This window comes from Pseudovirgaria hyperparasitica (assembly GCF_010093815.1).
Source record: "Pseudovirgaria hyperparasitica strain CBS 121739 unplaced genomic scaffold EJ05scaffold_4, whole genome shotgun sequence".
Classification (NCBI taxonomy): Eukaryota; Fungi; Ascomycota; class Dothideomycetes; order Acrospermales; family Acrospermaceae; genus Pseudovirgaria; species Pseudovirgaria hyperparasitica.
In genome coordinates, this window is record NW_022985552.1 from 236,372 (window position 1) to 261,872 (window position 25,501).

Consider the following 25,501-nt stretch of genomic DNA (forward strand, 5'->3'; position numbering starts at 1 on the left):
GTGGTCATTATTTGATTTCTGCGCATGCTGCCTGCCCTCACCACAGTATTATTCCCTGACGCTGTTCAGAAAACCGAGACAGACGATCGAAGATCATGTAGAGCAGCACCAATATAATTTTTCCAATTGATACAGCAGTACCTAAACTGGCAGACCTAGCCAGTATGATGTTGCGAGCCTTGTTACTGACCTGTGGACGTGTTCAGGGGGTGAGGTCGTAATATCATCCCACAGCGAAAGCACCGATCTGAGAAACGCGTCCAGCTAAGAGCTCATAGACCACTAGATTCAACACATTTGCGATAAACTCGAAAGAAAGAAGGGAAATGAGCGAATTCAGATCCTCATGCATTGATACCTACGAAGCAGAAAGAAATGGCTCGTACCGGCATAGATGTCCCAATAGTGGTGATTGCCCGTAAACAGTACCAACGTTTGTGTTGGTAGTGTTAGCCATATATGCTATGGTCACAATGCCTCTACATTACCTTACTACAGTGATAGCATTGAGCCTAGGCCAGTACACTCCGGAGTGTCATTACCTGTGGCTGTATAGGGGGGTAATATTGAAGTTCTCGTCTATGTTGTATACGCCATGTGGTATGTATCCCTAGCCCCGTCATACGGCGCCGAAGCTGATTGATGGTAGCTTGTGTTATGACTTCTAGAGTGTAAACAAGAGATCTTGGTCCAGGAAAAGTCACCAGGTCACCAGGAGTGCGCTCCGGAAGTGTCCGGCTTGAGTGTACTGCGCCAAAGCCCTCGTTATATTCGCAGCAATAATGCGTATGTCGATGTTGGGCAGGCAGTGAGACACGAAACGATCCAATGCTGGAGCTATGCCGATGATGATCGCGATGACGATGAAGATAGAGTTCCCAGGGGTTCAAATGAAGTCGTCTGGAGTCGCATGAAGTCAAAGAAGACAAAGCATGGGGACTTGGCGGCGGGGGGGAGGAACGGAAGGAAGGCTAGTCAACTAAAAAGTAAGCGAGCCACACTCAGTGGGTAAAGTTGCCGTGGCAGAGAGTCGAGTTTTCTGGTTTTGTTATGATATAGGTATTCGCTATTCATAACTCAGTACAATCAATTCTCCTCCCGTCATCTTCCTCCTCCTATCTCTCATCTCCGGCTTACACGAGCCTCCCTAATGGCTGAATTGGCAACTCCATCGGCCGTAACCATGTCCACTTCCGATCCAGCACCCGCCAAAGGCGGCAAGCAGACAGTTGTCAAACCAGAGAGACCCGACGAGGAGAAATTCAAGGCGGAAGAAGCCAAGCTCGAGAAGGCTCTCAAGGAAGCACAGGACAAAACTGTCAGTGTTTATGCTACCAATATACCCCAAGAGCCACCCAATTTCATTTGCGACAATGACTGACACATTCGCAATAGGCCAAGATCCAAGAGAAACTAAACAACCGCTCCAGCAACAAGGATTCCCCGACAGCTAAACGTCTCCAAGAGATCAAGGCGGAACAAGATGAGATCAAAGCCAAGCAGGCGGGAAGCAAGAACTCCTTTGCACAGGTCCAAGAGCGCAGAAAGAAGATTGACGAGCAAGTCAAGTCTCGCATTGCCGAACTAAATGCTGCCAAGGGTAAATTGAGCTTCAAGTCGGTGGAAGAAATTGATCGGGAAATCCAACGTCTTCAGAAACAAGTCGACACTGGCACCATGAAGCTTGTCGAGGAAAAGAAGAATCTCAATGAGATTACGAATCTAAACAAACAACGCAAGAATTTCGCCGGATTCGAACAACAACAAAAGGCCATTGACGACTTGAAGGCTCAAAGCGCAGAACAAAGCAAGCAACTGAACGACCCCGAGCGCAAAGCACTCAACGATCGCTTCACTGCGCTGAAGAACGAAGCCGACGAGCTATATGGGCAGTCTCGTTCCGCCCAGAAGGATCAGAATGCTATTTGGGAAGAGAGGAACAAAGCGAGGACTGTCCAGAATGAGAAATTCGCTGCGCTAAGAAAACTTCGTGACGAGTACCACGGCGCCCTGAGAGAAGCAAAGAATTACGAGCGCGAAGCACGTAAGATCAGGAACGAAAAGTACAAGGCTGAGCAGGATGCCTACCATGCTCAGAAGAGAAAGCAAAACGCCGCCACCAAGCTAGAGGAAGCAAGTGCTCCAGCGTACTCGAACGAGATCATCATCGCCGAAGGTCTCATTCGTTACTTCGACCCATCAGCACTCCCAGCTAAGACGGAAGCTGCACCAAGCAAGTTCGCTGCTTCGGCAGGGGGTCGTGCGGTCGACACCAAAGGTTTCGAAGGCATGAAGGTCGCGAAGAAGGATGATGAGGATTACTTCCAAGGCACTGGTGGAAAGAAGGGCAAGAAAGGCAAGACAACCACTGCCGCAACCAAGTATTCTCTCGATATCGGGACCATCGATGAGCTGGGAAAAGTTGGCGTCAATCCTCCGTCTTCCCAAGCGGAGGTTCCTGGTGTTGTTGAGAAGCTCAAGGAGAAACTTGCGCACTGGAAGTCGGATCAGAAACGAGCAACTGATGAGGTACGTTGATCACTTGAACCCTAAATTGACCTAAATTGAAATTGATGTATGACTGACGTTGTACAGAACATCGCCAAGGCCCAAAAGGAAATCGACCGTCTCGAAGCTGAGGAAGCCAATGGAGGCAGTCGTGATGCAGCTACGAAGCCAGCCCAAGCCAACCAGGGTGTCAACGGCAAGCCTTCTGCAGAGGCAGAACTACAGCAAGAGAAGGATGCGGACGCAGACGTCGCCGCTGAGTTGGAGAAGGCCAAGATCGAGGACGCCTCCGAGACCTCATAGCACCGCTGAAAGACCCTAACTATGCGTACGATCACTACATGAGATTGATGTGGTGGGATCATAATGGGATTTGGTCTTGCATCGCACAAGTCCATGAGCATCGTCCAGAACGTTGGGAGACAGTGGTTATATACTGCTCGATAATCAGAGCACCGTATCATAATGAAATTAGTGCCGATTCAGGCGAGAAACCAAGTCGTCTTTTGCTCAATCGGCTCCAAAAGGATATCTAATAGTAATCGGCAGACTGAATTTGACTGGGGGATGGAGGGCAAGGTAAGCACCAGTATCAGGATGGCAAAATTTCCCAGAAGTTATACGCCAGCGTATGCAAAGGAAGCACAGATGCGCAATAATGGTAAGACAGAGTGGTCAGATTCGCTCTTATTACTGATCGGTCTCAGATGGTCACATTAACTCACAAGCCTCGAAACTGGATTCATGATTCGATATCATTGTCGGTTGAGCAAATGCCCCATATAGCCGCCAGCATCGTTCCCATCAACCGTCTCACGCTCATTTCCGGTAGCAGGAACATAATAACAATCCATCAAAGGTTGAACAAAACTTCCAAGCGATGTTCCAGTCTCCTAATTTGACAGCCTCTGACACGTTGATCGTTTGGCCTAGCTATGGAGTCGGGTTTCGCACCCTTGCAATTGTTGCCGGTCTCCAAGCGAAGGGATCCCAGCTTCATTTTCGACAGCGCGCCATGGCTCCACATTACAAGCTCCTATAGATATCGACATATCCAGATGCCCCGTTATCACGAGAACCATGTCGATAGAAGTCTTCAAGATTGTATTATGCTGTGCCCGCGGAGGATGCTAAACATGGCTCTTACGTCGCCTACAATCATAGGGGGCATATACACCTAGTCGTAATATCGAGTGTGAAGCACAAGGGTAATGGAACGCCGCTTATGGGTGATTGCCATGAAAGGAGTATCCGGCGGCTCGATCCTTATGCACCGATCTCTAGAATTTTCGAAGCAGATATAACTAACGCATGTCTACAGAATCTCCATCTTGAAGACATCGACTTCACCGCATCTAACCAAGCCTCTCGTTTATTCATTTCACTATTCATTTTCAATTTCTTGATACCTTTCCTGGAGAATAGGTATCGGCCGGTCCTTCTTGACACCCTTTACTTCTTTTACTTATCTTTGTTATATCACGTATATCAAGTACACCCACGAGCACCACGCATCATGAAGAACTCACTCATCCTATCCCTCCCCTTTCTCATCTCAATCTCCTCCGCCACACCAATCCAGCGCTCACACATCCACCGTCGCGAAGTCCCCCAAGAACACTCCCACGAGGCCATCCTCCGCACAGTCAACACTCTCCTGAAAACCAACAATCCCGACAACATCCAAGATGCCGTCTTCGGCCTCCTCGGCAACGCCGCCGCCTCCACCGGCCAAGGCAACATCGCAGACACTGGTCCGTCTCCTTCTCCCCCTACCCCCCAACAAGTACATACATACTCACAAAAGCCCCCCCAACAGACTGCCTCCAACAAGCCACCGCCGACCAAGCCTTCACCAACGCCAAAGCCGCCTCCGACACCCCCGGCATGACCGCCGCCCTCCTCTACCGCGCCCTCGAGCGCAACACCGGCAAAGTCGGCCTCGCAAGCACCCCCTGCACCGCCCTAACCGCCACAAACCCCGAAATCGCCGCTCTGACACAACACCAGGACCCGGCCTCCGCAGACGCCGCCCAGGGCAACAAAGCCCTCACCCTCGAGCTCGCGCGCCAGATTGCCAGCGTGGGCGGCGATCCGCTGGATGCGCTCAAGGCCGGCACGTTTGCCCCGGGCGATGTGAATGATCCGACGGCGCGGGGGAACTCGTGTGACGATGCGGATGATGCGCAGGGGTGTATTGAGAGTTTGGGACTGCGGGTTGATGATGCTACTGAGGCGGAGATTCGGGATGCTGTGGCTGGGGCGGGTGGTGCTGGTGCTGAGGCGGATGCAGGGGCTGGGACGATGACGATGACGGTGATGTCGGATGTGCCTGTGGCTAGCACGGCGGTTGATCCGGCGGCGGCGGTAGTCGGGTGCGGAGCTCCGGGTGCGACGGCTGCTGTCGTTGCAACGCCTACACCTACACCTACACCTACTGCGGTTGCGGACCCAGCTCCTGCGGACGCGACGGCGCTCGATCTGGGCTTGTGTGCGGATCCGACGATTGTGTTTGGCGGCCCGTTTGATGGGCGCAAGGAGGATGCGTTCCAGCCGGCTGATACGGCGACGTTTACGCATGGGTCGGCGCTGGGGATCAAGGTGATTACGGACTTTATCTGTCAGCAGTTGGAGGTGAAGTGTAAGGCGAGTGCGGATGCGATTGCGGCGTGTAATCAGGGGGCGGCGGATGCGCAGGGTGCTCAGGGGCAGGGGGCGGCGGATGCGTTTAATCGGGCGCTTGGGTTTTGAGGGATGGGTTGTGCGGTTGGGGATGTTGGGTGGGCGTTGAGATCTGGTGGAGTTGTGTTGGATACTGATGTTCAAGTAGCTGATTAGTGTAGATGAGGATCTGAGACGACTCTGCTGTACACACTGCTCCATCAGTCACATGGATACACACCACCACCACCACCACCACCCCTATCCCATCCTCCAAACTCCCTCATTCCCTAAACCCTATCCTTCGCCCCAGCCCTCTCATCCAACACCACAACCTCCCCATGTTCCATATCCCCACTCCGATTCTTCTTCTTCAACTTATCCGGCGCCCACGCACAATACCACATCACCAACAACGCAACCGCAACCCCGATACTCAGCCCCACCGCAAGTCCGATCTTCGCACTCTTGCCCACCCCCTTATTCTCCTGCCTTGCCGCAAGCCGGTCTGTTCGTCGCTGCGCAGGTACAGCGGTGCGGACATCTATGTCTCCTTCGCTTGCGCGCGCGTTTGTAGTTTTCGTGTCCTAGATTCGGTTATTAATGCCCGTCTTAGCCGCTATGGACCGTTTCATATCAGTCAGAGCACTCACCGTCTCGCTATCTGCTGCCCGCCATGAGATCTGCACGTCCTCACCCCGAGCCACAACGTATGGCACTGTGGATACGAATGAAAGTTGTGCACGCTTCGCTCGTGCGTACGTCCTGGGTTGAACTTGTTCCCGTGATGGTGCGGCAGCGCAGATGCTGAGGAGGAGGGATATGTATGCGAGGAGGAGTGTTACTGGGGACGATAGGCCACGCATTTTTGCAAGTATGCAATTGGTATAAGAAGTATATAGACACCTACACACAGTCCGAATACACGCACCAACGCACCACAGGAATTAGGACGAGAGAGGTCGAGAGTGGAGGGTGAGCGATTGAGCGAGTAACCTCGAGACGCACCAAGCACGAAAGCGAAGCTTCGCCAAGCGCGACAGGGCGCTGCCTAGGCAAGCTGTTTATATATGCAATCTACAGGCCAATAGCAATACTAGCAATAAGCCGCCTTGCCGGGCGACGACGAAGAAGGCGGATCAGAGGCAGGGTTTGAAAGGATATGGGATTGCCAGAATGCTCAAACGAGTTGCCTATTCGGGAATGGCTTGTGGAGCCAGTGTCAGCGTGCTGTGATTGGGCCGGGGGGTCGCGTTGTGCGGGATGCTTCGCGGACGAAAGGCTTGTGTGTCTTTTGGTGCTTGGTTGGGTGTTATTGTGTGGTATTGGGGCTGGTGGATTTTTTTCAGAGACGGTGAGGGATGTGAGGGATGGATATGGTGTTTGGTCATTTCTGGGTTGCGTATGTTTGGGATTATGTGGTAAAGGACGAGGATTGATGCTGCAAGCATGATCGTGTGGGATATAAGGAGAGAAAGGCACATGCTGATATACCAACTTCATTGTTGAACAGGATTGAATAGTTGTATGGTGCGTGGTACTAAAGCCTGCCATGTGCGTACGATACGTTAAGAATATAAGGCAATAAAGAGAGCAATCGGCTACTTCAAAGTACAGGAGAAGACCATGAAGCCAGTACAGTGCCAGCGGACCGTGCCATTACATATCATCTTTTTGGCGCTTAGGTTCAGAGAAGTGTGTTGGCTGTAGCACTCGTATCGCGAGAGGAAAACATTACATGCAACTACGCAGCCTCAGAGCAGCGTCGAATGCCAAAATTTTGTGTATTCTTTTGCTCGACATACGAGGCAAGACAATGCAATAAAAATACATATATACATACACGGTCGGAGATTGTATCAATATGCTCATAACGCCCGCTTCTATACAATGCAGTGCATCACCTCCAAGAGGTCTTGAGCTTCGCAGGTCATGTCAGTCCTCTGATATCAAGCCCATACCAACTCCATGATCAAGTAGAACAGAGCAGTAATCCGCTTGATGCAAGCCTATGTCCCCCTATCGAGTCTTTGGCATAATCACGGGACAATAACGACCCCCAAGGTAGCCGCCTGTGCAACCACACTCTTCACCAGCGCTTCCATACTTAGCGCTTGCAATCTCTCCTCGCTCTGCTTTATTTTGGCAATCTCCCACACGTGCTTCAAGCTAACCTTCCCAACGGTGCCCACGACTGAGTTGCCGACCGTGGGCGTGTTTGAGCTGGATTTGCCGATGGCACCCTCCACCAGATTGGTCGGTCCCGGTGTGCGGCCAGCGCCACGCAGCTTGTTGCCTTTCCCGCCTTTCAGTACGCCTGCGGCGAGGAGAAGAAGTGTAGATGTGGGTGGTGTGCGAATGTCGAATGCGAACGAGCGGTCGGGGCGAACGGTTATGAGACAAGGAATCGGGGTGCCGACGATGTAGGATGCGGTACGCGCATTAAACTCCTACACATGTCACGTCAGTTTGTGATCATGAAGGTACATGAATCTTGAGATATTTGACGCAATTCATACTTTGCAGAAGTCCATACTCTTTACACCTTTGCTTCCTAGCGCTGGACCGACGGGCGGTGAAGGTGAAGCTTGGCCGGCACCCACGATGAGCTTGACCAGCACATCCTTCTGCTGGACTGCTTTACGCGACATGTTTGTGGTGTCGCAGAGCTTACACTGCAATTGCCATGACCCGTAGAGAATTCCTGACGGAGAGAGAATGGACGATTCAGGCGAAGATTAGCCGCATCATGCATCCAGAGATGGATGCCTCTGATTGGTCAGATCACTAAGAGCTCGAATTGTTTTGCTTAGAGCTGTCCACAGGCTGTATAATTCCTGTTGCATTTCATAAAACTACTCTAGATTGGACTCATTGGTTCAACGCTTCTCTCTTCTGTACTTGGGCGGACGGTCCGGCACTTAACCACAAAACCTTGACAATGGCGATTCACTAGACGATTCTTGGCGATCGAGCTGCAACTTGTATGTCCCTGTCTGCATATCCATCCATTCTTCCATGGAAGCAATATGGATATGGATGACACAGAGTACGGGACTGGGAGTACACATAGAGCTCAAAGCATGCTCTAACCAATGATGTTGTTCGTGGCTTTGAGAACGCAGAATGATGATCTCTATGTGCATGATGGATGTGTAAATAAACGCATATGATTGGTTCACCAAAGCTCCAGCAAGTTGGTTTGCGTCAACACTTGGAGGCCTCAGCTCCTACGAAGCATGCGCCATCCCGGAAATGGCGTCTATATAGCCCCGCTTGACGGAAGCATCTCGTGTATATTACAAGGACAAAGCCCCTAGCTGTGCTTGAATCTGCCTAAATCTGATCTCTCCATCTTCCTCTACAACCACAACACATAATTGCTGTAGTCCTTCATCGAAACGTACCGTCAAACGAAACAGCAACATGGCATCAGCAACCGGTATTCCAGAACGGAATCCAGCTTCGACCGGTTACGGCGAGGATGAGCCTTTGCTAGGCAGAGCTGGAGATGCGAGTCAGCAGAAAGACAAGGCACTGCCATACAATCTGATTCTGGGTGAGCTGGGTACACTTGTACATTCACACACTCGACAGCTCTAACCTGCGCGCATAGGCACAGCACCAATTGCACAGCTCGGGATATGGGTGTTGACTGCTGCGGTCTGGGGCAGCGTGTTCTCTCATGACTTTATATTCTTCTCGTACCACCCAGTACGTATGCTCAGCTACTCGATGCTCGACGAAGTTGACCCATATCATAGCTCCTCAATTCTGTCGGAATCCTCCTCGTCAGCCAAGCTGCTCTCATCCTACAGCCCACGCATACGCCCCAACAAAAGAAAAATGGAACATATGCACATGCGGCATTCAATGATCTTGGTGTAGCAGCCCTGGTTGCTGGCCTTATCGTCATCGTAAAGAATAAGGGTGACCACGGTCACTTTGAGTCTCCGCACGCGATCTTGGGCCTCATCACCTACATCCTGCTTGGCATACAAGCTCTCGTGGGCATCACAATGTACTTCGTTCCGGCCATTTACGGAGGAGTAAACAATGCAAAGAGCATCTGGAAGTACCACCGCATGAGTGGATATCTGGTCTTTGTGCTCCTGCTGGCAACTGTTGCTGCTGCGACACAGACGTACTACGTCAAGAATGTGTTGAAGCTTCAACTTTGGGCCGTCATTGTCACAGCAGTAATCACGCTCGCTGGGATCTTGCCGCGGATCAAGAAACAAAAGCTTGGACTGTAGTCGAACGCACACATATAGCACAAGCACAGACCTGACGACCGTAAGGGTTCAAGACAAGTATGCGTCTAAGCGAGGATGTCCCATGACGGACGGAATTGTCGAGTGGTGAAGGGCAAGGTTATATAATTCGAATGTCACAAACACACGGAAGAGGGTTCAGCATGGCACAGGCGTTTTGACCACAAGCAGTCTTAGCGCGCGATCCTTTAGCAAGGGACTAGGATGCAAGATATATCACTCAGTCGGCAAGCGTAGGACGAATGTGGAGAGTCTCAGGGATCTATGATGTACTCATTCTGTACTGCATACAGTATCTAACATGTTATCCTCCCTGTCCCGCGGCAAAGGGGCACTCTAGTTCCGTGTCATGGTCCGTGAATCTTGGCACTCAAATTGTCAATAAACGTTCCGTGATACTATCCATGCCTGCGAAGTCTCCCTAGTCTCAATTGTGAACGTCTTATCCCACGCGTTCGTGACAGGCGTGTTTGCTTTTATCGATGGCGAATCCGCGGGCCGATCTGACAGGTCACACTATACTGTACACTACACATCCACCAACGTCGACGGACGGGGATTTCGATGGCGTAGGGCCGGCTAGAATCCTTTGACGGAAGACGGAAGAGTACCTTAAGGCTTAAGGTTGGGTATAGCTGCACGTATAATAGAGTCAGTGGAGTGGGGCCGGCACAGTGCAGCCAGTCAGAGAGGACAATATGCGCCTTGGTCGCGCGAATGCCATGCAAGTGCTGCATTTGGCCGTCGTCACTTTCCTGGTCGAAATGCCTCCTACTTCTCTCCTCACCATCTCTCTTTTGCTTCACTCACGATTCTTTGCGCCATGTACGACAACTTCACTTTGCTTTATCCTCGCGCCTTACCACTTCTTCGCAAGCCTAAGACGACACGGCCACGGTAGCCTTAAGGCCTAGCGCGGGGTGTCGCGGAAGTCCAAGCGCAAGAATGTCTTCTGACACCGAACCGCGTCTATCTCAGGACTTCTCACCATCACAGCGTCACTATTGGACTACACATTGGAAAAGTGACGGGCCACCACGGATTGTCATTTCCGACGAAGACTCATTCACGCCTGCTATGGGTCAATCTCAATCGGCCCTGCAGCGCGACTCTGGGGGAATGAAACGCCCGCTCTCGGCGCCTTCCCCAAGCCACAACATCTTACAACACAACGACACACCTCAAACCTCAATTGACGACAAAGGCTCCTTACACTCTAAATCTAGAGTCTTGAGAAGGCTCTCCTTGGTGGTGCGGCGCCCTAAGCCCGGCACACCTCTCCGTATCAATGCCATAAAACGAAGAAGCGCATTGGAAAGCTTCGATCCAAGGCGTGACTCTGCCTTGACTGAGACCTCAAACAACCTCAGGTATGGCTTCAATGGCCATTTATCTGACATGCAAAATACTAATGCGCCCACAGTATCCCTGAAGCTCACAATAGAACACCCACTGCTGAGCCGGTCCTGTCTGATATTATACCGGTCGACTCTGACAGTATTACGGCTCCATCTACGTCAGACACGAGGCCTGCTACCAGTAGTCTCTCTGCAATACAACAAGAAGATCTCATTCTATCCGAAAAAGTACGAGCTCTGTACGACGTACCTGAACAAATCGAGACATCGACCCCGGCAGATGATGACGAGATAATCATCGATCATTCCGCTGTTGATAGATATGGATTCATAATCACTGATCCTCCAACAAGCCGGAATTCGAAAGATTCTAATGAGACCACTCCACCAATAAGAGAGGACTCCAAACTCAGATCAAATCCGTCAACACTGCGTCGACTGAAACCGCATTCGATGATTCACAAAGCTTCAAGACGGTCACTCCGGCGCACACCATCTGTCATCTCGCGTGCTAGAAGTAACGTTTCTGTACGATCAGTTCGCTCCTACACATACCTTCACCTACCTCAAAATCACGACAAAAAGATTATATACAACGCTGGAAGCATGCTTCTAGGACCTTCAGGAATGGTCAATTTCCCAGAGAAAGCGCAGAGCCGCAAACAAACGATACAACAGAAGAAGCGAGAATGGAGACGTGAAGACAAATGGAGAGCGATGGCGAAAAAGGTCGTCAATGCAAACGGAGGCGGTACAGATTTTCAATTCGACCAGGCGCATCCAAAACTCGTTGAGCGAACATGGAAAGGCGTGCCAGACCGTCTACGAGCAAGTGTGTGGTGGAGTTTCATGAAAACCGCCTCATCCAATGATCCAGATGCCGATACCGAAGACACACTCATGAAAGCTTTTTATACCTTGCAAAACACAACAAGTCCCGACGATCTACAGATCGATTTGGACGTACCACGAACTATCAACCACCATGAAATGTTTGGACAAAGATACCGAGGGGGTCAGCGACTTCTCTTCCGCGTTCTTCATGCGCTGTCCCTCTACCTCCCTGATCTTGGCTACACCCAGGGCATGGCAGCGATTGCGGTTACACTCTTATGTTATTTTCCAGAGGAGAGAGCTTTTATCATGATGATACGCATTTTCAAATATCGAGGCCTCGCAGACTTGTACAAGCCTGGATTCGAGGGCTTGATGGTGTGCCTAGAGCAATTCGAGAAGAAATACCTCTCGAAAAAGCCCTTGATAGCCGCGAAACTTGAAAACCTGGGCATTTCGCCAACAACATATGGCACGCGGTGGTACCTTACACTTTTCAATTACTCGATACCCTTTCATTGTCAGTTGCGGATTTGGGACCTATACATGTTGCTGGGGTTTGGAGTTTTGCACGCGGCAAGTGCTGCCTTGGTGGATGCCTGCAGGGAGGTTTTGGAGATGGAGAGCAGCGACTTTGAGAATGCGATGAAGCTGTTGACGGGCTTTATTACGGTCAAGGATGAGGATTTCTTGATTGCTACCACGAAGGCTGAGTGGCAGCTTGAGAAGAAGGCGCAGAAGGCGGCGCGATAGATGGCACATGGGAGATGGGAGACTGGACAACGTGGGGAACGAACGGGTAATGGGAAATGAACACACAAAACCAATTAATGTATTCTTAATTGTCCCCCCCCCGGAAACCAAGAACTCGAAAATTACATCAGGATTTTTGGATCGTGCTCAAAGGAGCTTTGATATTGAGTTGAGTGCTACTTTTGTGAGATTGTGGACTTGTCATAATCATGCGTGCTTGTGCCGGTATATATATATATATCTCTTCCATGATGGTTAGAATAGCTATGCAAGCTGAACGGAACTGAACTTGCGGGCTATTAAACATCTTACGACTGACTTTGTGAAACGGGTAGATCGCACAGCAAAGCTAGCCACACATCCTGTAATCAACCAACAAAACCGCTAATTGTGCGGAGTGAAGACAAGATTTGTAGGTTTGCTATGATTACAGATCTGCACGGACGGACATCACATGCTCTCACTTTTTCTAACAACTTGAGATATAACTGTACATGCATGAACCAACCATTCTCCCACCCCCCTAGACACTTATTCACTCACTAACTCACTTGCTTGCTTGCCTTGCCCTGCCTTGCCTTGCCTTGCCTTGCCTTGCCTTGCCTTACTCTGCGTGCCAGAGCAAATTCCAGCCCCCCCTCCCTCACCCCAACTCACACGACAACCTCAAGACTCAGCATCCAGTTATCAAACTCATGATAGAAACTCGGCGCCACGCGGGGCTTCCCCTGCAGCATAGTCTGCAAGTACACCATCGCAACCTCCTCGCGAAACTGCACGCCCTTGGCGACCAACAAGCGGCAAAACAGCAGACTGGCGAGACTACACGCCTTGAGCCAGCGGGCAGCGACGCCGGCGCCAGCGTCACCAGGTCGGCGGACCGCGGCGTGGACGGCGAGTAAGCCTGCTTTGGCGTCTTGGGTGTCGACGACGGGCTGGTTGCGGCCTTTCGCGCCGTCGGCATAGGTCTTGAGAAGGGTGAAGGCTTTGTTGCTGAGCTGGGGGCTGCTCGTGGAGCGGATGCAGCGGAGGAGGGAGGGGATGAGGGCGAGGGCGAGCGGGCTGCTGCGTTCGCGCTTGACGAAGAGGAGGAGGAGGTCGAGGACGCGGTTTTTGAAGTTGAGGACTGTGGCGCGGGCGTCGCGGCGTTGGCGGGCGGGTTTGGCTGTTGGGCCGGCTGCTTTGGCGCGCTGGGCGAAGATGGAGCTGAGGGCGGCGTCGGTGGCGAGCATGGCGTCTGAGTCGAGGGAGGATGCTGAGGAGGCTGGGGATGCGGAGCGTGAGCGGTTGGGGTCGAAGGGGGTTGTGCCGAGGGCGAGGGCGAATTTGCGGTTGAATTCGGCGGCTTCGTCTTCGTTGTCGTCGTCGTCGTCAGAGGCGGAGACGGCGGAGTCGGAGGATTGGGCGTCGTCGTTGTCGGAGAGCATTTCGACATCGGAGGCGGCGGCACCATCGATAGAGGCGGCGTCGGAATCTGAGGCTTCGTCGTCCATGTCGGATGCGTCTTGCTGGAAGAGCTCTTTCTGGCCGCTGACAGTCTCGCTGGTGTCGAGGATGGCGGTCATGGATGCAAGGGACTGGGGGGTTAGGTCTGCCGCAAAGGCAGAGAAGACTTGTTCGGACAGACTGCGTGATAGGGCGGATGGGCGCGCGGCAAAGCTGAGTATGAGCTCGAAGAGCACATCGAATCCATCCGAGGTCGCGTTGGCACCTTCTGTTATAGACTCGTAACACTGTTTAAGTTCGTCCAATATCGATACAGCGTCGGGATCGCCGTTGTACACTTGCAGTACTGACATCGATCCAAGAAGCTTCAACGCATTGAGACTGCTGGCTGAAGCCCCTCCTTTCGCCTTACGGCTCTAGAGCAGGATTAGCAAGTCAAACTGTGGACAGACTTCGGGTGTTTCTCACTTCTTTGTCGATATTTTTCAGCATCTTGTGAGCCTTCTTCAGACTCTTTGTGATATCTTTGCTCGCCTGAAAGATGAACTCCTGTTTCTCATCCTCTGCTGTGCGCGAGATGAATGCAACGAGTTGGAAAGCTATCGTCCCAACATTAGTGACCCCCTGAGAGATCAGATGTGTCAAGCATGACAATGTTCTGTCCTTCAACAGAGAACGGTCAGCATCCACGAGTGGTGGTGACGGCAGATGCTTTGTGGCAGTTTCACTCGGTCGAAAGTACGCAAACTTTGCCAACACTTGAAGGGTCTTGAGATACCACGAGTCCATAGGCTCAACTTCTTCAAAGTCCGGCTTCGTTCGTTGCCGAATGATGTTCAGCAGCAAGTCTCCGGCAATATGGCGTTGTGTTTCAGCCTCTGTTGCTTCCTCTGCAGCCGGCTTTACAATTTTCGACTCCAGAAATTCCGTGGTCTCGGACAAAGTGCCATGGTCTGCATGCTTGAGACAGTTTTCAACGGTCTTGGACTTGGTCACTCTGTCGAAATCCAAAGATCCGTTGTGTGTCATCAATTCAGGTACAATAATGCGGGCAGACTCGGGCTCCCTATGCACTCTTGAGGACACTTCCTTCAGTGCTGATTTTGCAGCGGCGTGTAACATCCTGTCAGGCTCCTGGCACTGGTTGATGATACAACGCATAAGATTGGGACTGAAGATCGCCTTAAGAGATGACACTGGCGCTGTCTTGAGCATGTTCATGAATATCTGTAGACCACAGGACTTTCGTTTAGGTGTCGAAGTATTTGTGAACATGTTCTCTGCGAGAAGGTCAGTGGTAGCCTTTTCGCGCGTATAGAACCCTGAGACCTACGATCTACGATTTGTTTCCAGAACTTTTTGAACTCTACCTCGTCCATGACGCTCAATGCAGACATCAGCACGACGTCCCAGGCGAAGCTAGGTGCAGATCGTGCGTATCCAGATTGGGTCTTCTTTTGACTTCCATTGGCAGAGACTTTTTCGACAGTGTCTTTGAAGTTTTCGCGCATAACTTGAGCTAGTGTGTGTCGCTCCTTGGAGCAGAGGGGATCATTCTCATGCCAAATATTCGGTGGCAATTCGGAATCGCCAAACTTTGACTTATACGCTATCCATATCGCAACACCCTCAGGCGTCTTGAGCATATCATTCGCGTTCATACCTTCCATTAGTTTCTGAATGTACGGGCTCGGGTCCTTCACTTTGTCGAAGTTCTTTGCAGCATCACAGAGCATCAGACCCGCATTTTCGCGAAGATTCGGAGTAGTCTTTGCAATCTCAAACGCATATTCCAATATCGCTGACCAGTGCTCCAAAGAGATGGCCGCGGAGGATTGCAGAATTGCTGAGAGGCCGAACGCTTGGCCTAGAAGAAGAGACTGTTTTTCTTCCTGTATGATCATTAAATGGGCATCCCTTTCCAGTCCCAAGGTATACTAACCTTGTTCTCTCCATCTCCAGTTGGGCTTGTCTGATTTACGACAAAGCGAATGAATTCGCTAAGATTCCAAGGCACTTCAGCCTGCGTAGTTTCCACGGACCCATAAAGTTGTGACACCAATTCCGTCAGAACGAGCGAGAAACCAATGCGGGCAGATTTTCTATTGCTACCCAGTCCTCTCGTCAATCGCCGTAGGACCTTCTCTATGAGTGCGTTATCGTTTTGAGTCTTCGTATCAACTAGTCGTAACAAATCCTTGGCAGCTTTCAGACGTGTCTCTGAATCTTCAGATGCCAGATTGTCAAGTAGATTCGCTAGCTCCGCGTCAGCTTCCGAGTAAACCGACTTCTTCTTCCCTGGCGCTGCTGATCCATTCACAGCTGGCCGGGCTGAAGATTCTGCGTGGCCATTTTGATGGGCTTTCTTTTGTCTTTTCTCCGAAAGATTCCCAGCAGGCTTTTCAGTATCAGCGTTCTGCTTTCTCTTAGTACCCATGGTCGGTCACGGGACAATAAAAGATTGTCTGCTTGTGTTGACGTCGCAAATCTATATCGAAGCTTTTTTTCCACACTAAAACACGAACTACGCTAGAGCATATACGGCTAGTTCATGTATAGGTAGGGTTGACCCCCACGCGCCGCCCCGCGATAGCCCCACTCCAATACTCAAGGCTGCCTCAATTCATATGAATGCCTCCAGCTGCTTCCGGGACACATTCCCCTACCCATCTAATCCTGTACTCTTACCTTCGCAGATACAGACCTCAAAGACCAAGATCAAAATTCCACAGCTATGCCTCCCTCCTCGTCTCTGATAGTACGCAGCAGCCTTACCAAACCGCCATCGAGATGCTTACATCACCCTTCTTAGAACCGACTGAAAGTCCAACTCAAAATGTCCATATCGCGTTTGCGGATGGTTCAACAGAAAGATACTGCACTTGCAAAACAACAACGGCGAGCGCTCTCACAGCTTGTCGAGCAAGGCAAGCTCGAATCGGCACGAATTCGCGTCGAAAACATAATCCGCAGCGACATCACCACCGAACTTCACGAGATTCTTGAACTGTACTGCGAATTGCTACTCGCACGCAGTCAACTACTCGATCCCCCTTCCACATCCACCGCACCCTCCTCACCATCTACATATTGTGACCCAGGTCTTGAAGAGCCAGTACGAAGCCTTATATATGCCGCGCCACGGACTGAGGTAAAGGAATTGCACATGGCACGGAATATATTGATAGAGAAATTCGGAAAGGAGTTTGCTCTGAGTGCTATGGAAGGCGAGGGCGTCGCAGAGCGTGTACTGAAGAAGCTGAAAGTGGAAACGCCAAGCAGAGACCTCGTGGATGCCTATCTGGGCGAGATATGCAAAGCTTATGGAGTGCCCTTCGGCTCAGACAACACCGAGGATGATGGTAATGAGTCGGATGGGGACGGCGGGGGTCAACGAGCGAAGCAGGAAAGCGAGCTGGGTTTAGAACCAGCACTTGAAGCAGAGTCAGGGGCTACGAATACTTCGACCAGCGATAAAAAGGGAGAGGAGGTGGATGAGCTGAAGAAAGCAAAGGCGCCAAAGAGTCTAGGGCCTGGCAGTCCGTTACGCATTGCGCCGTCAAGCCCAAGCTCGGAGAACCCAACACCGCGGATAAGAATGCCAGGACAGACAGGGAAGGAGCCAGTGTCGGCAGTGAAGAAGACTCCAACGGCGGCAGCGAAGAAGAAGGATGATGGGCCGGGCGGGAAGATTCCAGATGTTGATGAGTTGGCGAAGAGGTTTGCAGCGTTGAAACGATGACCTTGACTCACGGCGTGGTCTAGTCTACGTACCCCGAATGGTACAACACGTTCGGCCGTAGCCATACTATTTTGCAACCAACGAAGCAATAACTATGGCCGGAATAACTGTGCAGGACCATACCAAACTCTGGCCGATTTCATCTATCTCATAGTCCTGTATTACATGTTTGTAATGGAGGCCAACCCCAGTGTCCCCTGGACTTTCAGGTCAACACCTAGTTGCTAACGTCTTTCCCCACGCACTATCAACTATTGCTGTCTTTGATACCAGGGAGTATGTCAGCTGTGCGCATGCATCGCTGGAAAAATGCTACATTGTGTATATCAGATTAGAATTCACATCATTCCGTGGCTATATGATGTCATGGCTCGTAGGGGTACACCCCCTCAGGGTCCTTCTACGACCTCAAAACGTCTGTAATAGCTTTCTGTGGTGAACACAGAGAGTACCACAAACAAATTTGAAATCACTGAGGTGTTGAGAAGTGCGGTCGTCAACATCGAGAATAGTGAACGTAGGTGACCAGTGTCATTCGCATTGTTGACAAAAGACCTCGAGGGTGCCTCAGGCCAGGCACCCCCTACCAGCTGACTCGGGAGGCACCTGCAGCTCCACTACGTACGTTCCACCTTGTCTTTCCAGCGTTTTGACACATTTCTCCATTCACTTCTCCACATCATCGCTGGCAAGCTTGCTCTGACAAATCCGTCTTTGTCTTTCTTTCATCGATGTGACGCTGCACTCCTCGGTTGCGCTATATTCTCCGCCGCCTCACCCTCGCCTCGAAACTTAGCATCAACACTCACCCCACCACAGTACTCTGTTCTACATTGTCCACTGCCTGACAGTACCTCCCTTCTTTGTTCCGCCGGTTTCATTTCATCGACAAGTACCCAACAGCTCGGTCTCGCCCGGCTCCGGACGAGCACGAGCCACAAGCCGCATTCAAGACGACGTCTCACGGCCAGAAACGCAAGGCGCCATCTGACACCGATTCTACCGCACATCTCATAAAGAAGAGGTCTAGTAAGCTGGACAGTGTCAGGGACACAGATATCGTGAAGAGCGCGGGCACTGCGGAGCTGCCAGCTACGCCTCAGACCACAGGTTCCGGCATGGATTCGGACGATGACATGCGTAGTGTACAGAGTAGTGACGACGATTTTATGGATGGGGGCGATAGCCCGTTTAGCGTTGATGATGATGACGGTATGTTCTAGACTTTACTGTTCTTCGACATCAAGGATCTGACTTTACTGGGCAGACTCAGATATAGATCTGGATGACGGCATCGGCTTTGAAGCCCAAGACAAGGACATATATCCAGCCAAGAAATCCTATGAGGTCGACTTTGATGTATTCGGTCCTGAGCAGATTCAGGCGCACCAGGACAGGCAGGTTGAGGAAGTCTCAAATATCCTGGGACAACCTACAGAATCCACAGCTATACTCCTCCGATACGCAAAATGGAACAAAGAACGATTGATAGAATCCTACATGGATAGACAAGATGAAGTACTGGAAGCCGTTGGGCTCGGTTCGGATGCCAATGTTCCCAGGAAAATTACAAAAGTCAAGGGATTCATATGTGACATATGTTGCGAAGATGACGCCGATTTGGACACTTTCGCTATGAAATGTGGGCATCGCTTTTGTGTAGACTGCTATAAACAATATTTGTCGCAAAAGATCAAAGAGGAGGGAGAGGCAGCGCGCATCAAATGCCCTGGAGATGGCTGCAATCGCACAGTCGATTCAAAGTCGCTAGACCTTCTTGTCGGCCATGACTTGCACGCTAGGTCTGTTACACAGGCTCCTCCGTATCGTGTCACACTAATCATTTTAGGTACCACGAACTTCTCACCCGCACCTATGTCGACGACAAGGATAATCTGAAGTGGTGTCCGGCCCCGAACTGTGTATACGCCATAGACTGCAAAGTCAAGGCGCGAGACCTGATGCGAATAGTGCCGACCGTCCTCTGCAAATGCGGCCATCCCTTTTGCTTCGGCTGTACTCTCGCTGACCATCAACCTGCACCTTGCGCGCTTGTCAAGAAGTGGCTCAAGAAGTGTGAAGACGATTCCGAGACGGCAAATTGGATATCGGCAAACACAAAAGAATGCCCCAAATGCGGCTCCACGATCGAGAAGAATGGTGGTTGCAACCACATGACGTGCCGGAAATGCCGCCACGAGTTCTGCTGGATGTGCATGGGGATCTGGTCCGAGCACGGAACCAGCTGGTACAACTGCAACCGTTTTGAAGAAAAGTCCGGCCACGACGCCCGTGATGCACAGGCCAAGTCCCGTCAGTCGCTTGAGCGCTACTTGCACTACTACAATCGCTATGCAAACCATGAGCAGTCGGCAAAACTTGACAAGGACATCTACCTCAAGACGGAGAAGAAGATGACACAGTTGCAGGTTACAGCCAGCATGTCGTGGATCGAAGTGCAGTTTCTCGAGAGTGCAAGTCAGGCCCTGCAGCAGTGCCGGCAGACGCTGAAGTGGACGTATGCGTTCGCCTATTACCTTGCGCGCAACAACCAGACGGAAATCTTCGAGGATAACCAGAAGGACCTCGAGATGGCGGTGGAGAATCTGTCGGAGATGTTTGAGAAGAGCGTCGACCAGTTAGCCGGGCTGAAGGTCGACATGTTGGACAAGACGAGCTATTGCAACCGCAGACGGGTCATTCTATTGGAGCACACGGCAAATGATCTCAAGGCTGGTGAGTGCTATCGTGCTATGGGGTCTTCTGTTCGTATACTAACTATCGTCAGGCAATTGGGAATTCAATGTTACGCTGACATGATGAAGCCGATTTCCTCCCATCCTAGCCACTCTGGCTTCAGCAAGGAGTTTTGGTATCTTACTACAACTTTCATCTCGCCTCACTTATTATGCTCTGTTTTCTTTTTGTTAAAGGAGTATTTACTCTTGCATGTCCGGAGCTCTATGATTTTTTTTGTGCACGGGATCATGGGGATGGCTGGGAAGCTTGCATTACACGAACCAGACCTCGATCGGGGGAGTCCGGTGGGACTACGATGGTCTGACTTGCATTTTTTATCTTTCGACTGCGGAGCGTGTGGGATAGTCAAACGGCACAGTATTGTTCGGTCCGGAAGCGAATAGGGGTCGGGGAGCAGTATATGCTAGCATTAGTAGCGTCAGACAGACCGCAATGAGACAGACAGAAGACAGTCAGACAGCCAGACGACAGACAGACAATCATTTCGTGATTATTTCGTGAAAGTAGCTAAGAACGCACGTAAATCGGAACGAAGTTCAAATGCGTCACCATGAGCTTAATTGTGTAACATGGTTTATGTTTTCCTATGCTCGACATTAAGTCATTATTCTACCTTATTCTACCATATTCTACTTTATTCTAGCTTATACTACCTCCTCTTCTATCTTATTCTATCTTATTTAATTCTATTTTATCAAAGAAATAGTACTTAAGTCTATAATAAGATACTTTAATACTATATATATACTCAATCTAGGCTGAAGATTATTCTAGATATGACTTGAGATATATTTTAAAGATAATTTCTATCTAGAGATAGACTATCTATTGTACTATTATATAAAGAGAGAATATATATATGAATATGAAGAGAGAGATATGTAGAGAGGGAAGAGAAAAGGTTAATGAAGATAAGTATGGTTTTTCAGGCGAGGTCTCGGTAAGGAAAAAGTGTGGCCCTTAGACACATACCGTCCACGGTATCATCCTTCATTCTGAGCATTACTTCTTCTTTTTAAGCTTTCGCTTAAGCTTCTGCCTTACAAATCTTCCGATAGAAGGGTCGCTATAATGGAGAATCGAAACATTGGACCCGACGATATCATATTGAAAGAGATCTTCACGATTGACTTGCCAACAAAAACCACAGTCATTTTACAGGACTGGAATAAATGCGTGCTCAAGGCCGAATTTTCCAACGGCATCGAACCATGTATTGTCCGACTTGAGAGAGTAGCTGGTGAGTCCCGGATGTTTCCCATGATCGCTGCCCTGCAACAAGTCGCCGCGATGGTCATTCCCCATCTCGTGCCTCGTACGCTTCAGTTCGGCAAGGCCATGAATGCAGAGAAAGACGAGTTCCACTTCTCAGTAGTTGAGTTTATACGTGGTAGCACACTGGAAGAAGTATGGGGTACACTGAGTGAGGAAGAGCGGATTTCGGTGGTGGAAGAGCTTGGCGCAGCCCTGGAGAAGTTGCACTCCGTGCGGCCCGGGGATGATAACGTTCGGAGAGTCCTTCAGGACATGACATCCATTAACATGGAGGGGTTGGGTCCTCTCGAGCAGGCCGGGGTTTTCGGTGGTCCTGAACTTGGCTTCTTCCAAGATGGGCCTTCTCTGCTAGAAGCGATCGAGAAAAGTCGACGACGCAAAACACCGGCTTGTACCCTTACGACTGGCGACATCTCGTCTGGGACCACGATCTTATCTCACTTCGACGAGATCGGAACAGCTACTGTAAACACATCTGACATGGAGACGTGGAAGTCAGAAGCTGTGCTTTGTCACAACGACCTTACGCCTCGTAACCTCATTCTTCGATCATGCACCTCTCCTACCGGTGAGGTTCGCTATAAACTGGCTGGTATTATCGATTGGGAGTTTTCTGGATTCTTTCCCGCCTCATACGAGCTCAGTCTACAAGACACATACTTTCCAACAGCTAATCGACACGTGTCTTACTATCTATTACTCAAAGAGCACTTGGGAAAGTTGACACCGCGAAGCTCTTCGCACACCACGCTCTCGAAGGCCATGGACCTCATCTACGAGTCTCAGCAGAGATCTTTGGTGGAAGGCAACAAGATCCCTGCGAAAATTCGCAAGAGGTTTCTTGAGACTCTGAAAATGGTCAAAGATGAAGATCCATATGTTGGTTGGCGCAGGTCTAGTCAAGAGACACCGTTCGAGGAACTCTCACAAGCGGAGTTTGTAAAATTAGAGAATGATGTGATTGAGGAGGTAGTTACTAAGAGAAAGGCGAGCGCGGGGACTACTTGAGATATCAGATATTTTTGGAGGGAAGAACCTCATAGACGAGCATTAATCGTGCCTTCATCGTACCCAATGTCATGCGCCGAGAAGGGATCGTGCGAGTTGTACGGCGCTTATAATACCACCCCGGAATTTGGGGCTATTAGAATGGCTCAGCTAATTCTAGGCAGGCTATGGCAACTGATGCTTCGGAAATGAAATGGCTTAGCGGCTTCGATAAGGAATTACGAGACTGGACCTAAGTTACTTGACTAACGCTAAGATTACAAATGAATCGTGTGGTCGAGGTTCACAATGCCTAATACGTCGTTCTAGCAGGTCTCTAGTTGTCAGCTAACCATTCATGAGTTCTGGTTATACTCGCCCTCCTTGCCATCGCTGCTAGAAGAGGGTAGAGTAATTAGTCATATTTCTAAAAAAAAAAATAATAGAATTAAGCCTAGTAAAGGCTTAACACAGATAATATAGAATAAATTATATATAGAAAAATAATAGATTCAAGAATATAGTAGAGCTATATAGATTATAATCTATAAAAGTTAAAAGAAGTTATATTATCTAGAAGCTTAAGTCTATAAAGAGTTAAGTTAAGTATATAATACTAATAAGTAGTATAATAGAGAGAGTAGTTCTTTCTATAGATATAAGTATCCAGAGAGATAGAAACCGTAGCTATAATAAGATAATGCTAGAGATTTGTAACACTGCGTTGATTGGATATAGAGACAAGTGAATTTAGGGAGAAAAGTGGACGAACCTGATAAGATGTTAGAAATGATACAGGGCGAGGGCTATTGTTTATATATCTATGCGTAGGTTTGGTCGCGTCTATTATTCAAGACGCCTCGCTGTGAGAGATGCTTGAGCGCGTCGAGCCACCCGCTAGGGCATGAATATTCGAAACATCTCCAGCACAAATAGGTATAGAGATATAAGACCTTAATTCAGATCTTTGGCTCCGCTCTTCGCTCTGTTTACATGACATGTGGATGGTAAGGGGCTGAAGTCGCCCGGGTCTCTTTCCGTGGCATTTCCTGGCGTGACGTAAGCTAAGATCCATCGTAATAGTTGAACCAAGCGCACTCCAATCCATTGTTTCCCATCCACCATCGCCTCCAATCATATAGGCCCACACGATATTCGACATGACAGCATCACGATTAACCCCGCCGAATCACACTCTAGAGAAGGACGACCCACGATCGACTCCGCAAAATGCAAACCCTCGAGATACTCGACTACGGCGACCCTGTAAACTCGAGCGATGAGGAAGAAGTCGACGACCTCGAGGAGAATGCCGAACCTCTCATACTATACTTCCAGCCGCCCTTCTACTACCCAATCTGCATCGGCAACACCCTGGCCCAGAGATACCGCATCGAGCACAAACTCGGCCACGGCGGCTTCTCGACCGTGTGGATGGCGCACGACGTCCTGACAAACACGGACGTCGCCCTCAAGATCACGACGCTCGCCAGAGACGAGATCGATCGTGAAGGAAATATGCATGATGAGATCCGCCGGCGTGTCCAGGACACGTCTAATCTCCTCCTCGCTCATCAAGATGCCTCGTTCTCGCTCCCGAGCTCCCCTGGCGGCGATGGATTTCATCGAGTTTACGTGTTTCCCCTGCGTGGGCCAAGTCTGCATTCTTGCTTCGCTGTCATGTCTATGGCTGAGCGCATGGCTGCCGCGAAACAGCTGCTCGAAGCCCTAAAACGCCTTCACGACGCTGGTATCGTGCATCGAGGTCCGCCTTCCCCTGTGTTCACCAGAATCTACCCCCGCGCTCACCACACTCCCAGATCTCAACGACAAAAACGTCCTATGCGGCATCACACCCCTCGACACCCTCCCCACCACAACAAAATACACCCTCCTCACCCGGCCTAAAAAGATCCGCCTGCGAACCCCGTCAGGCCTCCTCGGCAACCTCGTCCGTCCCGTCATCGTCCCGCCCACCCACATCAACACCCGCTCAATCTCCCTCTGCGACTTCGGCCTCGCTGCCACAACCCCTGTGTCCAGCTCCACCCCCCAAGGCCCCGGCGCGTGGTGCGCGCCCGAACGCCTGCACGGCTACGCTGCTACCCGCGCCAGCGACATGTGGAGCTACACCTGCATTCTCGCGAAGCTGTATATTGGGGAACTACCGTGGTCTATCTACGGCGAGGCGCCGCGCGGGTTTGTGCGTGCGCTGGGGCCGCTGCCGGGGGAGTGGGCGGGGAGGTATTGGAGGCCTGGGTGGGAGGCGGCGAAGTGGTATGATGCCGCGTTGCTGCGGCCGGAGGTGGAGCCGGAGGCTATGTTGGGGGCGGTGCTGGCGAGGGCGAGGGGGGATGTTGAAGAGGAGAAGGAGGAGGAGGAGGAGAGGAGGCGGGTTGTGGAGCGGGTGTTGCGGAGGGGGTTTTGTTATGATGCTGCGCGGCGGATTACGGCGGCGGAGTTGCTGGGGGATGGGGAGTTTTGGGGGGTGTTTGGGCTGTGATTGGTTGTGTTGTTGGTATATTATTAGCATGTAGGACTAGGAGTCTTGTTCTAGTATATCAGACCAGCTAACCCTCTATACTCTACAGCAATGAGAAAGAAAAGGTCTAATATCTCTATATATATAAGCGCTCCTACTATAGTAGATGGATGTCTTAGGTTACCCCCCCCCGAAAAAAAAAATCCCTTAACTAACCTAAATCAAGCGTAGATACACGTATATAATATAATATAACATGGCATAATCGAGCGCTAAACATACCTATATAGTAGAGTAAAAACACTCTACTACTAAGAAGAAGAAGAAGAGAAAGGGAGAGAGAGAGAAAGGGAGAGAGAGAGAAAGGGAGAGAGAGAGAAAGGGAGAGAGAGAGAAAGGGAGAGAGAGAGAAAGGGAGAGA

General features: G+C 50.5%; 11 protein-coding genes across 11 annotated transcripts; 8 read left to right on the forward strand and 3 right to left on the reverse strand.

The window, feature by feature from the left end:
• Positions 1-1,183: 1,183 nt before the first annotated feature.
• On the forward strand, positions 1,184-2,811 carry EJ05DRAFT_436028 (uncharacterized protein; the record flags this gene model as incomplete). Its single annotated transcript, XM_033741720.1, has 3 exons — positions 1,184-1,324; positions 1,402-2,529; positions 2,596-2,811. 3 exons carry the CDS (start codon positions 1,184-1,186, stop codon positions 2,809-2,811), a joined length of 1,485 nt encoding a protein of 494 aa, XP_033602591.1.
• Positions 2,812-4,024: 1,213 nt separating this feature from the next.
• EJ05DRAFT_498111 (uncharacterized protein) lies at positions 4,025-5,259 on the forward strand (the record flags this gene model as incomplete). Its single annotated transcript, XM_033746635.1, has 2 exons — positions 4,025-4,262; positions 4,328-5,259. 2 exons carry the CDS (start codon positions 4,025-4,027, stop codon positions 5,257-5,259), a joined length of 1,170 nt encoding a protein of 389 aa, XP_033602592.1.
• A 200-nt stretch (positions 5,260-5,459) lies between these two features.
• On the reverse strand, positions 5,460-6,035 carry EJ05DRAFT_498112 (uncharacterized protein; the record flags this gene model as incomplete). The annotated part of the gene is made up of 2 exons (XM_033746636.1): positions 5,460-5,756; positions 5,823-6,035. 2 exons carry the CDS (start codon positions 6,033-6,035, stop codon positions 5,460-5,462), a joined length of 510 nt encoding a protein of 169 aa, XP_033602593.1.
• An 887-nt stretch (positions 6,036-6,922) lies between these two features.
• Positions 6,923-7,861, reverse strand: EJ05DRAFT_536317 (ribosomal protein L11). Its single transcript, XM_033749309.1, has 2 exons — positions 7,689-7,861; positions 6,923-7,619 (listed from the first exon to the last, which is right to left on the reverse strand). The coding sequence occupies exons 1-2, from the start codon at positions 7,818-7,820 to the stop codon at positions 7,209-7,211; spliced, it is 543 nt and encodes a 180-aa protein (XP_033602594.1). The 5' UTR covers positions 7,821-7,861; the 3' UTR covers positions 6,923-7,208.
• Positions 7,862-8,410: 549 nt separating this feature from the next.
• EJ05DRAFT_536318 (uncharacterized protein) lies at positions 8,411-9,823 on the forward strand. Its single transcript, XM_033749310.1, has 3 exons — positions 8,411-8,728; positions 8,786-8,883; positions 8,934-9,823. Exons 1-3 carry the CDS (start codon positions 8,596-8,598, stop codon positions 9,423-9,425), a joined length of 723 nt encoding a protein of 240 aa, XP_033602595.1. The 5' UTR covers positions 8,411-8,595; the 3' UTR covers positions 9,426-9,823.
• A 356-nt stretch (positions 9,824-10,179) lies between these two features.
• EJ05DRAFT_449850 (RabGAP/TBC) lies at positions 10,180-12,632 on the forward strand. The gene is made up of 2 exons (XM_033742348.1): positions 10,180-10,813; positions 10,867-12,632. The coding sequence occupies exons 1-2, from the start codon at positions 10,389-10,391 to the stop codon at positions 12,386-12,388; spliced, it is 1,947 nt and encodes a 648-aa protein (XP_033602596.1). The 5' UTR covers positions 10,180-10,388; the 3' UTR covers positions 12,389-12,632.
• A 2-nt stretch (positions 12,633-12,634) lies between these two features.
• Positions 12,635-16,309, reverse strand: EJ05DRAFT_508718 (uncharacterized protein). The gene is made up of 4 exons (XM_033748028.1): positions 15,777-16,309; positions 15,168-15,726; positions 14,303-15,114; positions 12,635-14,250 (listed from the first exon to the last, which is right to left on the reverse strand). The coding sequence occupies exons 1-4, from the start codon at positions 16,269-16,271 to the stop codon at positions 13,042-13,044; spliced, it is 3,075 nt and encodes a 1,024-aa protein (XP_033602597.1). The 5' UTR covers positions 16,272-16,309; the 3' UTR covers positions 12,635-13,041.
• Positions 16,310-16,469: 160 nt separating this feature from the next.
• On the forward strand, positions 16,470-18,058 carry EJ05DRAFT_462215 (DUF292-domain-containing protein). The gene is made up of 2 exons (XM_033742674.1): positions 16,470-16,592; positions 16,647-18,058. Exons 1-2 carry the CDS (start codon positions 16,569-16,571, stop codon positions 17,574-17,576), a joined length of 954 nt encoding a protein of 317 aa, XP_033602598.1. The 5' UTR covers positions 16,470-16,568; the 3' UTR covers positions 17,577-18,058.
• A 150-nt stretch (positions 18,059-18,208) lies between these two features.
• On the forward strand, positions 18,209-20,831 carry EJ05DRAFT_474049 (uncharacterized protein). The gene is made up of 4 exons (XM_033743520.1): positions 18,209-18,788; positions 18,844-19,378; positions 19,426-20,312; positions 20,365-20,831. Exons 1-4 carry the CDS (start codon positions 18,695-18,697, stop codon positions 20,394-20,396), a joined length of 1,548 nt encoding a protein of 515 aa, XP_033602599.1. The 5' UTR covers positions 18,209-18,694; the 3' UTR covers positions 20,397-20,831.
• Positions 20,832-21,082: 251 nt separating this feature from the next.
• On the forward strand, positions 21,083-22,888 carry EJ05DRAFT_474050 (uncharacterized protein). The gene has a single exon (XM_033743521.1). It carries the CDS (start codon positions 21,408-21,410, stop codon positions 22,617-22,619), a length of 1,212 nt encoding a protein of 403 aa, XP_033602600.1. The 5' UTR covers positions 21,083-21,407; the 3' UTR covers positions 22,620-22,888.
• An 826-nt stretch (positions 22,889-23,714) lies between these two features.
• EJ05DRAFT_474051 (kinase-like protein) lies at positions 23,715-25,233 on the forward strand. The gene is made up of 2 exons (XM_033743522.1): positions 23,715-24,363; positions 24,419-25,233. The coding sequence occupies exons 1-2, from the start codon at positions 23,829-23,831 to the stop codon at positions 25,099-25,101; spliced, it is 1,218 nt and encodes a 405-aa protein (XP_033602601.1). The 5' UTR covers positions 23,715-23,828; the 3' UTR covers positions 25,102-25,233.
• The last annotated feature ends 268 nt before the right edge of the window (positions 25,234-25,501 follow it).